Below are 16,115 nucleotides of genomic sequence, written 5' to 3'. Positions count from 1 at the left end.
TTCTTCCTTGCAAAAATATCTTTAATTAATTGAAATAAAATTGATTTCAGTGCATTCAGCAGAACATATATTTTGCACTAATTAAGCTTAACATACTTTTTATATTCTTTTATATTTTGAATATTTCTGGGAGAAAACTAAACCCTTTCTATTTCCTGTTTAAAAAAATAACATTTTGCTAAATTTATTAAGCGAAAAGGCTCAAATCTTCACTCTGTTACACTCGTTTAAATTCAGAGCAATTCCACTGTCTGCAGACCGTGGAGTTGGTCCAGATTTACACAAGCATAACTGAGATTGGAATATGGGCCAAAGTAAATAGATTTTTAAATTCCACTGATTTCAGTATGTTGGCAAGAACTACAAGGCACGTATGTTACTTGTTATTGCGTACAGCAAAATGACGTCAAATCTTTTGTTATATATTTATATATAAATATATAATATATATATATATAGCTTTTCTTTACAATATATACATACATAATAATATCCTGTAGGGTTAGGTGACTGTTTTTGACTTGCTTTTTCAAGTTTTAAAGGTGCAGGATCTGTTGCACAGTATCATCCATACCAGTAATACATCCAGACATCCAAGATACAGATCCATTGTAATCATCTGGTATGTTTTGTAGCTTACTGTACTTTCAAGACTGATCAGACTCAGGTTTGGAAGCAGACTCAAGATCCCAGACCCGATGGTGGTGGAGGCTGATCTCTCTCTGAAGGTGACATTCTCAGTCTCTAGGGGAGAGAGAGCATGCTGGCTGCACTGCTCTTCAGCAAGACTCAAGAAGCAGCATTAGCTTTAGAGCTGGAGGGAGCCACTTGCTACTGGTGTGGTGGCTGCCAGCTAAAAGTGGGGATGATACCAAAAATGTAGACAACTTGGCTACCAAAAGGGGAACTGATACTGCACATTTAAAACAACTTTTTGTGTGTGTTCTACTCTATTCTTTTTAGCCTTACACCTGAGTGCTTGCATGGCATACATGAATTGCTTTGTTATTGTTGTAACTATGTGCTTGAGCTTTTTCTGCAGCCTCTGTTCCTTTCAACTATCAGTCTTTCAGAATATTCTGAAGCAATTCTGTTTTAGGGTGGTGGCATGGAATTAGTGTTGCCTCTTGCCTCTTTATTCCCCTACATTTTTATTGAAATATGGATGCATGCTTCAGAATAGCTAGCTGTGCCTGCATAAATTAATCTCACAGAGAATCTTTAAAGATTATATTCTTAGAATTGATCTTCTACAGTTGCACTTTAGTTCACTGTTTAAACTTTGGTTTCATTTCATTGCTGATTACAAGCTGTGTATTAACTTTCGGTTATACTAAAATCCATTGCTAGTACCATAATACTTACTTTGAAAATGTAGTTCTTCAGTGTAGGCAGGACAGAAGATAAAACATTTCAACCATCATTAAAACTGTAGAAAACATATTGTCTCCAAAGATTTACAACAGTATAGTACAAATATAAAAACATGTGGTCAAGTCCTTTTTCCAGTCACTTGACAAGATCAAATCTTTCTGTTTAAATCCTGTTTTGTTTCCTTGCAGAGCCTAGTCAATATGATTTAGAGATAAGTGAAATACAGAAATCAATTGTATCTTAGCCTACTGAAAGGAGAAAAGAGAAATACAACTATTTTACATTCATATCTGCTATGAATGTAAAATAGTTGGTATACAACATAAAATAATTCTTACTGAAACTGAGTATTCAATAGAAAAATAAGAGCTAGCAATACAAAAGCTGATATTTAAGTAACAATCTCTAAGTGAATAAGTCTTTAATCAAAGATGAGCAAAGTATCTCGGTTCAATATATCAAAATCTGTTACATCTACAGTATTTAAATTGGCCAATTTCTGATTTTTTCCCCAGTGTTTTGTTGTTGTTGTGTTGATGAAGGCTAGATCTTTTCATATACTTACAAATGTAGCATGCCTCCACAACAGGATCAGAACCAATCAATTCCCTGATAGACAGAATGGAAAGAAACCAAATTACATTTTTTTTTCTGAGCTATACGTAGATGCAATATAAAAAAATTAAATAACTAATTACTAGCACAAATTAAATTACAAATTACTGTAAACTGATTTTATTACATCATTAGTAATTAACAACTGAGTTCAGCTCAAGAAAGTCCCTTGCAAAAGACAAAATATTAGATGCTTGCTGTGTTTAGCATGAATTAATGTTGTTAATATAAGAGAATGTAGGGTGGAAGACATACCGAAGACCCACTAAGGTCTATCTCCTTTTTGGAAAAGGAACTTTCCTCTAAATTCCCCCATCCTTTGCCTCCAAGCCCATTCAGTCTCATTTAACACTTTCTACCTTCTTTAAAAATATGTTCCATGTAAATAATTTCTTTTGCTCTCCTTTTAGCTGTAATTAAAAATCTCTCTGTGGTGTGGTCACTTCTACTGAGCTGCTTCCCTGCCTATACATCTCGAGTCATGTGTGTTACTCAAAAACAAAGTCAAGGATGACTTCCTTTGGCCCAGTCTCAAATTTTGTGTGCCCAGGTCTTTACATACAACTGATTGTGCCTGCAAAAGTATGTGTGCATCCCTTTTGCACACACAGTCTGACATTTACATACACAAATTAGGCAGCTGGTAACTCAATCTGTCTAATTTGCTCATAAAAAGTGGGTGCATGCCCATGCTGGTAGGCACACTCAGCTGCAGTGCAAAAGTGGCTGTGCAGCATCGTGGACTGGCTTGAGGCATGCTGTCAGTGTGGCCCATAGTGTACGTGATACAATGTCTCATTTCTACTCATTTGTTCTTTCACAAACCATTTCATATATTATTTCCTTAATAGCTCTGTTCAAACATTGGAGAGGAAATAATATTAAGGATGGGGAAAGACTTATGTTGGGAGTCGGAGCAAGGACGTATTTCAAGAAGTAATGGTCTTAATTAAACTAGAGAAGAGAGGTTGAGATTAGATGACTTTCAGGGAAATCTTCCTAACATTCAAATCAGAACAATTAGTCAGTTGAACAGCTGCCAAGAGAGATTACAGGTACAACAAAGGAAGTGTTCACAAAGAGATTAGGTGATTAACTTCAGAGAGTCAAGGAAAAACATCTTGCCTTAGGGCCTGATCCTGTGCAGTGATGAGCTCTTCCTGTGAGGCACTGAGCGCCCTCCAGTCCCACTGTAGCCAGTGGGAGTTTGGGAGGCTCAGTACCTTTAAGGAGGCATCAGCACTTGGCAAGAGCAGGCTCAATGATGCTACATCAGATGCTACGTTGGAACAGACTGGGCTCCCAACCCAAGCCACTTTAAACAAATTAGTAATAGTTTTTTCCTTACTGTCCTTTGGTACTTTTAAAGGCACATAAAATAAAAAGCTGCTCCAAATATATCCTTATTGTATTTCCATTGAACTCAATGGTGTTATGTCTGGGATGAATTTGGCCCACATCAGACTTTACTGTCACCAATATTCATTGGTCTGAAAGGAGCTTATTTTGAACAGTAGATAATTAAAGAATTCAGTTTGAGAACGATGCTGCTATAAATATAAAAATGTCATCATAATGGGTTTAATTCTATACTGCTTTTTAAAAAGGACATTGTAATTACTGAAACTAACTACGGAAACAGACCATCAAAATGAAATATTATGTGCACTTACAGTAGCATTATTAAAAGAAGTAAGTTAATTAAACTTAAAATCTTAAAAGATGCCATATTATAGGTAGCAGTAGAACCAGTTAACTTGTTGGATCTCTCAGGACATGAGATAACATATAATGCAAAGTCAAAGGGAGACTCAATTTTAATCAAAGTGATACTGTATGACATGATACAAAAAAAGACAGAGGAGCATTTGAAATGTGTGTAATATACAACTCACAATTTCAGAGGGGTAGCCGTGTTAGTCTGGATCTGTAAAAAGCAACAAAAAGTCGTGCATCTGACGAAGTGGGCATTCACCCACGAAAGCTTATGCTCCAATACATCTGTTAGTCTTTAAGGTGCCACAGGACTCTTTGTTGCTCTTAACTCACAATATGTTTCCCAGCAAAAGTATGTTACAGTGTGTTTAGACATATTATTTAGTGTTCATACAGTCTTTCTAAATTCAGTCAATAGAAGTCACAGTTGTGCCTACTAACCCAGATCCTGAGAGGTATTAAGCACTTGTCTTTTACCATGAGGTCAATAGAAGTTACAGATTCTCAGCACCTGTCAGGATTTGGCCTACTAACAGCAAAGTAGACTTTGGCACCACCAATATTTTAAAACACATCAGTTCCCCTTGATGTATAACACTGTGTTAATTAGCAGCCATATTGCAAACAGCTTTATCAGTATGTTAAAAATATCAAGAGAGAAGGCAGCAAACTTCACTCCACATAAGTCCAGGAAAGTAAAGAATACCCAAAGTGGGATTTTTTTAAGCAATAAGATATCCATAGCTTTCTAATATGCATTCCTTACTAGAACATCAAAAGTCCATATTTGGGTGCTCAATCTGGCCTTTAGTCTCATAAAATGGGCATATACATAGTTAAATACTGAGTTGAGAACTTGAATGTGGGATTTGGATATCTTATTAAGGCACCTGTATTTGAAGACTGGGCTTTCCATATAAAAGTGTTGTATGGTTCACAAAAGTGACTCTGTAAAAATTGCTCATTTTTACTCTGCTTACCAAATGACTGTGTATCTTCTGAATTATAGCTAGATAATTAACTGGCAAAACTTACCTTTACTTTTATTAGCATTTCAGAGTCTATATACTGCTATAGGAAACATTATGTTCTGCCTCATACATGCTACTATTGTCATATGCTAGCCAATGAGCAAATTCTTACTCAAACAAGATTCTCAATTAATTTATTTATTAATTTATTAATTTTGAATTTATGAGGGCTGTGGGATTTGCCCCTCAATTCTCATTTCAGAATTTTTGTTGCTGGTTGGCAATAAGATAATAAGCAGATATAATGCAGCCTGAAAGGTGCTCAGATACTATGGTGATGGAGCACCAGTACAGGAACTACAAAGACAGATAAATAGATTAGAGGCCACTCTGATGGTGCAGTTCAAAAAATTGTATTTTGATATGTTAACTGTGCAAATTTGGTTTGGTCGGAAGTAACTGAGCAAGAATAAATTAAAAACAGGAAATTTCATTTTTATATAGTCACTCTTCTGAGCATATTCCGTTTCTGTAGCTCTGATTTTAATAAATTTGTTCAAAATAACCAACGCCAGTAATTCAACTCCTGTGCAGATACTGACATGTTTATGATTTTATTAAAAAGTTACCTGTTAGAACTTAGTAAAATATTCTGTTTTCTTCTACATTAAGGACTACTTCACTTAATTCTAATATTGAGGTAGATTGTCTGCTAAAATATTGCTTTATGCTAGGTTTAGGCTATCTTATTATAAGATGAAAGCATAGTGCTTGTTGCACCCATCACATTTGTTTTCCTGAATCAGATGTGAGTATATAGGCTATTGGTGAAATGTGCTGACTTGGGAGAGATCTGTCTGGTCTGTTCACTTAGATGATGAGGTAACCGTGGGGAAGTTCTATGCCACCTTCCTGATACAGGACTACTTTAGGAAATTCAAGAAACGCAAAGAACAAGGACTGGTGGGGAAATATCCGGCGAAGAACACCACAATCGCTCTACAGGTGATTTTGTTTTTACATTTTAACTAACCATTTTGTAAGCTTATTTGAAATAGCAGGTAGATGACTGTTGATGATTGGGTTGTACCTCAAGGATTTTATATAACTGACACTTTGGGTCCTTCGTTCATCAAAACATAAGAAGTAGTTTTTCTATCTATAAGAAGGTAAGTGCAAAATGTCTTTCTTTGTGTGCTACTAAAACAGTAGTTTAATAGGTTCATTGCAGAAATATGAGACGAAGCTGATAATAAGTCAGCTGAAATGAAGTGTCACTTTTGAGCTGTCATTTTCCTTCTCTTCTTCATTCCACTTTTTTTAAGATACTGGTTTTTTTGCTTGTGTTTCTGTAATGTCCTAGGGCAGGAACTCTTAAATGTGTTCATAGTATGCACCACCTCTTAATGGACAGATTATCTTAAGGAACAACCTTCTCTCCCATGACTTGTCCAATTCCTTTCCCACTGATCATCACACATACCATTTCCTCTCCAGTTTGCGATTATATAACCTCACTTTGGCAATTGTGTATATGGAAAATAAATATTTTCATTCAATACATTCAATTAATGCTAGGCAGACTTCCATATAGTTTAAACAGGTTTAATAAGGGTGATAACTTCTTATTTTTATGTTGAATTTTAGTACACTAGCCTGAGAAGCAGTTGATAACACAGTTTCCACCAGGGAGTATTTTAACATGGTTCACACATTGTTTTCTTGAGAACTAGGTGCTGATTTGTAGTTCAACCTAGCAATAGTTGACATATGAAAATAAGACACGTCAGGGCAGCAAGATCTTGTATTTGCATATCAGAGGAGAGATGAAATACTGGGAGATTGAGAAGAGATAAAAACAAAAACAGTGGAGTCTGGGTTGGGAGAAAAATGAAAGGCATCAGAGAGGCCTGGGAGAGATCAAATAGGAGGGTGAGTGGAGGAGGAGAAACCTGAGAGATAGTGGACCTAACTCTGAGCTATCTTATGCCATCTGCAGCCCCCCAACTTCAGTGGGATAGTGTGGTTGTAAGTCTTATCAGAATGTCTCCCAGCACAAAGGAGAAGGGCTTAAGCCAGATGAAAGACATCAAGGGAACAGGACCATTTCCCCAAACGTGGGCAGACCTACCCACTGTCTAAATCTAACGAGGTCAATATAAATTGTATCTTTGCTAACCACAGTGTATTATGATCAGTAAGGAAAGTAGAACAGAATAATAGGTTCAAAATTATTCTTCTCTCAAGGTTGCAACATACCCGTCCACTTTTTCCTTTCTTTTGTCTGGCAAACCACTGTGGAGAGAGACAGAACAGCGTTCAGATTTCACTTAACTGCTCAGTACTGTACAGTTACTGAAATTCCGTAAATAACACATCTCCTGCCCTGCTTGTCAGCTTGGACATCCTGACACTAGCAAAATTCCTCTACTTTGCTGTTGCAATGACAAAATTTTACATTTAACATTTTCAGTTTACAAAATCTTTCTCTAAATCAAATGGACTTGAACATGTCAGTATGTCCACATTTGAGCTGAGGGTGCGCCTTCCAGCTCCATAATTGCCCTCCCTCTATCAAGCTGGTGTGCTAAAAATAGAATGTAACTGCAGCAAAGTGAGCTGCAAGACAGGTTAACCGTCCTGGGTACATACCTGTCTGACACTCTCTGCAGGTATTCAGGGCTTGCACTACCACAGCTACATTCTGGTTTTAGCATGGAAGGTTTATGAGAGTTAGTGTAAGTGTCTCCTTGAGCTGGGAATCACATCCACAGCTCCAAGTGTAGACATGCCCTAGAGTAGCATAGCCTACTTGTTATGGCCCTTGCTTACAGGGCCGGCTCCAGGGTTTTGGCCGCCCCAAGCAGCCCAAAAAATATAAATAAATAAAGCCGCGATCATGATCTGTGGCGGCAATTCGGCGGGAGGTCCTTCGCTCCGAGCCGGAGTGAGGGACCATCCGCCGAATTGCCGCCGAATAGCTGGACGTGCCGCCCCTCTCCGGAGTGGCCGCCCCAAGCACCTGCTTGACAAGCTGGTGCCTGGAGCCGGTCCTGCTTGCTTACTACTGATGATCCTGTTACTGGTCTGACTACTGGAATTCTTTAAAGTGGAAATCTTAACACCTATAGGCTCAGAAATTAGCTCACCTTACCAAAAAAAATGTTTATTTCCTCCTGATCCTAAAATATCTATCAGACCTCCAGAATGAGAGCTACCACACTATTAAAATGGCAAATACTTGCAGGGTTCTGGGTTTACTCCCTGGATTGGGTGTGCACATGTTCCACCCACATGCATGCGTCAGCTCTAGGTAGTCCCTCTATTATGCCTGCTTGCTTTGACCATGAGAGGGTGTTTCAGGATGATAGGATGATGTTCCCCCTGCTGTGTATTTGGACATGTGATAGCTGATAGCATAAAGCACTGAGTGAGTTTTCAAGCCACAGTATCAAAATCACAGGCGGTGCGTATAATAGGCCAAGCCTCCCCTGGCGCAGCTGCCACCAACCTGCTGTCAAACACCTGGGCTGTGATGGCCACGCCTGTGCTCTGCCTCTTCCTGTCCCTTCCAGTTCCTCCTCTCCTCCACTCCACCCACCCACCCCCGGAGGTCTCTTCTGCTCACCGCATCCCTCCTCTCCTCCACCCTCCCTCCCCCGAAAGGCCCCCCACCCCCTGTGTCCCTCCTCTCCTCCACCCTCCGCCCGCCGCTTGCCAGGTCCCTGTGGGCAGTGAGGGCCTTGCAGGGGAGGGGGTGGAGGAGAGAAGGGACACAGCGAGTGACAGGCGGTGGGGACCTCACAGGAGAGGAGGAGGAGGAGAGGAGGAATGTGGCGAGCGGCAGCAGGGGGAGCTGAGCGGGAAGGGGGCAGGGCCTGGGGCTGAGCGGGGTTGGAGTGTGGGCAGAAGAGGCAGAACAGGGAACTAGCCTCCCCCAGGGAAAGAGGCAAGAGGCAACATAACCTTCACCCGCCGCCCGTGATCAAAATTCTCCACTCTAGTTTACTAAGAGATCAAATAATTAGTAGAAAAAACCACACTAACTGTTTCCAAGTAGGAATGGACTTTTCTGTTTATTGTTACTTTACTTGCAGCAAATTGCTCAATTGTGGGGATAGAAAAATGAGGAAACAGACAGGACAGAATTACCTCTTTCTGGTGCCTTCAGACCAGTGGGTCTCAACACACAATAGCTGAAAAATCAGCCCATGATACCTCTCCCCTCATATACCTGCAAATAATTGTGGGATTGGGGTACAGCATGATTTTTTGGAACATTTTTTACCATTTTGTGAGGAGGTAACTGGTGCTTCTGGATGGTAGGGGTCACTTCTATCTGTCTCTCCCTGCCCCCATGTTTCCCCTCTGCCTGCCCCCCAACTCTATCCACTTCCTCCAGCCCACCTCATATCACCTCTCCCCAAATGGAAGCTTAAATGTTATTAAGCATGCATATCAGTGTCTCTTAGACTGCATAATTTAGGGACACACCACTGCCATCAAACTTGTGTTTAAACTATCTAAAGAGATTTAGTTGAATGGTGTATGTAGGGTTTATAATTCTAGGCCTGTGAGTTGTACTTGAGAAACTACAATTTATTAAACACAGAGGTGTTTTTAATTTTTCCTACAAGCCTCACATCTTATAAAAGAATTTTTGCAAGTTTCCCCAGTAAAGAGATTAAAATAATGAAAGTAGCCAGCATACAATATCACTTTTACTCGACTCCACTGCCCTTGGTGGCCTTGTTTTTGCAACATATACCACATATACCACACTTCCATGATAAACTGTATATGTGCTTTATGTAATAATGATAATAGTCTTACATATGGAGAATCACTTGCAGCCAAATTGATCGCCAGATGATTTATATATTTTTCTAAACCATACGAAAAGTACATATATCTCTTTGCCTACTACTGCAATGCAGTCACCCCTGTGCTGAAAGATGGCAGGTGTTTAGCAGTGCCATGAGGTAATACAGAATGGCCTGCAAGGACAGGAAGTGAAGAATACCACCGCCAGTCCAGTGCTGAATTTGTAGTGTAAGAGGTGCCGGGGCTCAAGCAGTTAGGTATTTTCATAACTGATGCAGCAAACCCAGAAGTGCCAGGGCTATGAACTGCCAAGCCCAGAGGTGCTGGGGCTATGAACTGCCAACCCTAGAGGGGCCGGGGCTATGCACTACCAAGCCCAGAGGAGCCGGGACTGCCCTGGCAAGCCCTGGCACAAATTAAGCACTGCTCTAGTCACTGAAGTAACTGAGAGGTGAGTAACTAAAGTTGTGATGGAACAGAGTGTAAAAAAAGCCTTTGAAGGACTCCCTTATTTTGATCAAGGCTTTCCTACAATTGCATCCTATTGTTCGTATAATGTAACACTTCATTTTAGAACTCTGGTTAATTTACATGTACAGATACTCAATGGAGGTATGTTGGTCATCTCCTGCATTTTTTTAAAAGACATGACAAGAAGTCCAAGGGGGAGACTGTGCCTGGCCTCTGCATGGGTGCACAAGGGAAAGAGGATGCAAGGGGCTTCCCCCTTCTGTTGCACACCTGCACAGGGGGGCTGTTCTCTGTGGCAAGCCGTGTGCTCAGTGCTGCCATTGGTGCTGGTCTTTCCATAGAGCAACTTCAAGGGCATGGCGGAACTTCCACTATAGTCAATGCTGGTCCTGACATTGACTTCAGTGAGATCTTGAGTGGGGAATACTCTCTTGGCATTCCTTGAACTTCCAGGAGGAACTGGCCTCTGTTCTTCACTCAGTGCAGTATGTGCCTAAAAGGCAAAATATTAGCCAAATTCTGCACTTCATTACACCCAATCCAACTTATTGACACCAATGGGGTAGCAAGGTCTGCAGGTAGAATTTGGCTCACCAGTTGCTGGTAATCACAAGTAGAGCTATTAGTTGTATATATTTTCGCAAAGAATACCATAGCCTTTTTAGTATGACTAGCAAAAGGAAAGCAAAATGTTCACATTGCATTTTTGAAATCACACATGCTGAAGTGAGTCTTTGAAAACTCATGGCGATCGGGGGAGGTCCCGGATTACTGGAAAAAGGCTAATGTGCCCATCTTTAAAAAAGGGAAGAAGGAGGATCCGGAGAACTACAGGCCAGTCAGCCTCACCTCAGTCTCTAGAAAAATCATGGAGCAGGTTCTCAAGGAATCAATTCTGAAGCACTTAGAGGAGAGGAAAGTGATCAGGAACAGTCAGCATGGATTCACCAAGGGCAAGTCATGCCTGACTAACCTAATTGCCTTCTATGATGAGATAACTGGCTCTGTGGATAATGGGAAAGCAGTGGACGTGTTATTCCTTGACTTTAGCAAAGTTTTTGATATGGTCTCCCACAGTATTCTTGCCAGCATGTTAAAGAAGTATGAGCTGGATGAATGGACTATATATAAGGTGGATATAAACCTGTCTAGATCATCAGGCTCAACAGGTAGTGATCAATGGCTCCATGTCTAGTTGGCAGCTGGTATCAAGTGGAGTGCCCCAAGGGTCGGTCCTGGGGCCAGTTTTGTTCAATATCTTCATTAATGATCTGGAGGATGGCATGGATTACACACTCAGCAAGTTTGCTTTGCAGATGACACTAAACTGGGAGGAGAGGTAGATACGCTGGAGGGTAGGGATAGGATATAGAGGGATCTAGACAAATTAGAGGATTGGGCCAAAAGAAATCTGATGAGGTTCAACAAGGACAAGTGCAGAGTCCTGCACTTAGGAAGGAAGAATCCCATGCACTGCTACAGACTAGGGACCGAGCGGCTAGGCAGCAGTTCTGCAGAAAAAGACCTGGAGGTTACAGTGGACAAGAAGCTGGATATGAGTCAACAGTGTGCCCTTGTTGCCAAGAAGGCTAATGGCATTTTGGGCTGTATAAATAGGAGCATTGCCAGCAGATCGAGGAACGTGATCATTTCCCTCTATTCGGCATTGGTGAGGCCTCATCTGGAGTACTGTGTCCAGTTTTGGGCCCCGCACTACAAGAAGGATGTGGAAAAATTGGAAAGCATGCAGCGGATGGCAACAAAAATGATTAGGGGGCTGGAGCACATGACTTATGAGGAGAGGCTGAAGGAACTGGGATTATTTAGACTGCAGAAGAGAAGAATGAGGGGGGATTTGATAGCTGCTTTCAACTACCTGAAAGGGGGTTCCAAAGAGGATGGATCTAGACTGTTCTCAGTGGTAGCAGATGACAGAACAAGGAGTAATGGTCTCAAGTTGCAGTGGGGGAGGTTTAGGTTGGATATTAGGAAAAACTTTTTAACTAGGAGGATGGTGCAGCACTGGAATGAGTTACCTAGGGAGGTGGTGGAATCTCCTTCCTTAGAGGTTTTTAAGGTCAGGCTTGACAAAGCCCTGGCTGAGATGATTTAGTTGGGGATTGGTCCTGCTTTGAGCAGGGGGTTAGACTAGATTACCTCCTGAGGTCCCTTCCAACCCTGATATTCTATGATTCTATGATAAGTACTATAGCAACTACTGCTAAAAACATGCAAAATGAAACTTTTTTATTTCAAGTGTCAAGTGTTAACCCAAGAGCAAAACCATCTATCACCGGTAGGGCTGCAGACAACCAACAAAATATTATTGTTAACAGGTTCAAAGTCAGCTGACAGATATAAATTGAAAAGGACAGAGTTGATGATATCCAGTTATCACTAGGAGAAAATCATCAATTAAGTCAGTGAAATTTGTGTGTTAGATCTGGTCTTAAAATTCTTCTCTCACTGGAAGGCATTAACTTACCTTACCCCCTTCTGTTGTTTTTCTGCTACAACCCTTTTTACACTCCTTCAAATGTAAATTAACCTCTTTTTACACATCTACTTAATGCCAAATTGATGCAAACATCTCTATTTTTCTATGACACCCATTTTATGACCCTTTACACCCAGTGTGTACCTCACACCACCTCTCCTGAATTTAGCCTAGAGAAATCCATGGGAGTTGCTCCACCTCCCACCCTCACGCACACAGAGACACACTAAAGCTCTCATAGTAGGAGTAACAGTAATACTTGGAAAACACTCTTCTCCTCCCCCAGCATAAAAGCACTAAACTAGTTGGCCTCTCCCACCTGTCTGAATGAGAAATGTTCTCAAGTACCCACGAATTCCTGCCACAGAGATCCAGGTCGCCAGACCAAGACAACTCTGCGGCCACTACTTTTAAGGCTCTTGTAGCCTTTTCAGTCACTATTCAGAAAGTTTAAGACACTTTTTAGTCTCCTCCAACTGGATACTCACTAGGAGCCTGAAAGATGCTCCTGATATACATATCATTTGCACACTATTTTTTTAAATAAATCCCACACAACCCTAATATATTGTTGTACTTATATCTGCCTTGAAAGATGAATAAAATCAGCTTTTTTTACTAGAAATATGACAACCTATGGCTGATCAGGTTTTTGACTGCCCTCCACTTACAGACAGATATCTTTGCTATTTAACAAGAGTTATAAATGAACAAAAAACAAATGGAAACAAATAAGCATGATATGTCACAATTCTGTTTAAACCCAGGAGCTTAGTCATAGACCACATTTTAGGACTCTTTGGGCAGTATTAACACCCTTCATACTAAACATAATACTCTTTAAGCTAAATGAAAGTCAACTCAGGAAGCCATTTTGCAACTTGCTCGATAAATCCATGCTATCCTAAGCTTTGTTTTCCTTATTGGGAAACTCAAATGTTGGTGAGACAATAAGTAGCACTCTTCTCAGCATTGTAGAAGGGGCAGCTTTGCTGTTGGTCCCCCATATTTTGGATGAGAAGTAAAACGAAGGCCCTGACCCCCAAGATGGTATGGGCCTTTTTATAGGTGGCCCAAAAAAAAGGTATCCTGGCTGAATTCCAGTTGGAGTAATTATATTCTGCTGGCTTATCAAATTCCCCTGCAGTTTCCCAAAGTTCCTTTCCTTAACTATTGTGTACAGTTAAAGAATTGTCACATTCTATTCAAGAGAGGAATGTATTTCTGTGGTGGATGAAGTGAGTGTTGAATATTAAAGTTTTATAAGTATTTGGAGATCCTTTTTGTGAAGGAAAAAAACACTATGCAGCATAATATACTATTTGTTTTTATCATTATATTACACATATCTTTTTGCATATTTTTCATTATTCTGTGATAGAGGAAACTTCTTACGTGTATCATCAGTCTCTACCTAGAATTTAATTCATTTGATGAAATTTAAAAGACTACCATTCGAGTAATGATATCTATAAATAGTCACATGATTCCATTTTAAATCTTATTAGAGCCTTAATTATGCTAATGCAACTAGAAAAATCAGTTATGTTTCTAATAAAAAAATTAAGATAATGCATTTTGATTAGGAGCAAATAACAAATTAAAGAATTATCTCTCTAGATAAAATGTAGATTATCTCTCAAAATCTGATTAAATTTGCAGTTTCCATATGCTTTGGGATGCCTTTAATAAGTTATTTGTTACTGAGCATCTCATCAATATGTAGTTACATTTCATTTATACTTTATGAAATCTTAGGTATGTTTTTCATTATACAGTGATTATAGGAGGTGGCTGAATGGATAACATCACAGCATAAATACACATTTATTTTAAGTAAACCAATAGTTCTCTACTTTTTCACATAATGCACCACTTCTTAAGCAGCAGATCCTCTCATAGGCTAACTCTTCTTCCCACACTGATCCCACATCTTCCCTGCAGCAAATATAGCATTAATTGAAAAAAATATTAAGCGAGTACTAAGAAGACAGCATGGAAATAAACTCACCTTAATACAGTGAGTGAAGTTTATTTGTTAATATTCCCCAGTGTTGTATCTGTGCTGCTAATATTCTCTTCCTGGGCATAGGGTTTACTTTTATTAGTATAAACTCTCCTGTATATTGGCAGGGCCCACTATTCTAATGTCTCCAACTCACCATGCAGTTGCGTTATATCTTCCAAGGTGGTAACCTCTACAGTTTTGGTGTCATCCACAAATTTGATTAGTTTAATTTACACCAGAAGAAGAACTGATGAAGGAAGACATGAAACAGCTGGGCAATGTGCAGAGAAGTGGCCTTCCAGGATTTTTTTGTTTTGGTTTTGGTTTGGGGTTTTTAAAATTCCATTTAGAACAGCCTCTAGATAGTCTAATGGTGTCCTTGACGGGGCTACACCTGGTAAGTAGCATCACCCAACCATGTGTGCTCTGCAAAACAGCAGTGGTCTGCAGACCAATGTTTGAGAACCACTTACATCAACTAACCTTGAACAGGTTATAGGAGAGTGAAACCATAAACAAACAAAGAAGGTCTGCCTTATCACGTATTGTATCGCTGCCCAGGATGGCTTATTTTACCATCCATCTTCGATTTTCGCTTGGTCTAGTATAACAACTACTTGGAAGTAAATGTTTTTCTGAGGACTTTATTAATCACAATTACAAAGACATACCAAATATCCTATATACTTGAATTCTCTGCACATCTGGATGAGAATGTAGTTTGCACGACTTGCCTCATTCCAAAAATACCTGGCTACAAACTGAAATTTGTGGGGGGTTTAGCTGAACATATTTTTTGTCTGCCCATGCTGGAAGAAAGACAGGAGGCAATGGATGTGGTTTAATGAGGCCACAACTTTATTCACTTAAAAATCTGGGAGTACCCAGCAATAAATTGTACAGTGCTGAAAGGAGGAGAATCGGCTCTCTGCTGTTCCAGATGTAGGAGCCTGAAAACCCCTTGCTCAACTCCCTTAAAGGGATGCTTTCCTTGAAATCCTTTTCTAATCCATTTTATCCAATAACTGTATACCTTCCATACTGAGTACCTGCACTGGACATCCTTTTACATATTAAGTTGCAACATTATAACCTAGCCCCCCCCCCCCCCCATTCCACCACAATGGATCCCTGACCAGCTCTGGGGAAAGCAAAAGAAAGAAAACAATTCATCCTGCCTCTGCCCACCAATCTGGTGGTGAGGGAAAAATTCCTTCCCAGCTCCCCAAGTTCATGGATGGGTGCTGCCAACCCAAACCTTGGAAAGAGGGCCTTTCTGGGGCTACAAGGGTATTACCACAACCCCCTACACTCTTCCGATCAGCAAGAAGAGCAGTGCAGTGACCTTGTCCTGACCTGGCCACAACTGCTTCCAGCCCTTCCTGTCCATTTCTGTAAACTATCCCCCTTCTACTCAACTGCTGTAAGAGAGCCCTTAAAGGCAGTGGCTCTTTTCTTCCAGCTAGCCAGACAGAGACCCCTAACATAAAAGCTGCATTTTATAATATAGAAATGTTTGCCTTGTTCATCAACAAAGATATATCCTTCCAACATAGAAATACAGGAACCAGGAATGGGTTTACCTGATAGCGTTGCTAAAAAAACATATGTACCTCAGAGAGCTTCCTTCTGAGGTCAC

At 40.2% G+C, this 16,115-nt stretch overlaps 1 protein-coding gene across 2 annotated transcripts in view; it reads left to right on the top strand.

The window, feature by feature from the left end:
* CACNA1D (calcium voltage-gated channel subunit alpha1 D) overlaps window positions 1-16,115 on the top strand; it is a 327,298-nt gene that overhangs the window by 266,976 nt on the left and 44,207 nt on the right. For both annotated transcript variants that reach the window (XM_026650299.2, XM_026650300.2), the window contains exon 38: window positions 5,551-5,681. In XM_026650299.2, the coding sequence (XP_026506084.1) occupies window positions 5,551-5,681 (131 nt within the window). The remainder of the gene's footprint in view (window positions 1-5,550; window positions 5,682-16,115) is intronic.

This window comes from Terrapene carolina, unplaced genomic scaffold (genome assembly GCF_002925995.2).
Source record: "Terrapene carolina triunguis isolate 2854851 unplaced genomic scaffold, T_m_triunguis-2.0 Scaffold89, whole genome shotgun sequence".
NCBI lineage: Eukaryota > Metazoa > Chordata > Testudines > Emydidae > Terrapene > Terrapene triunguis.
This window is presented reverse-complemented; position numbering and strand designations above follow the sequence as displayed.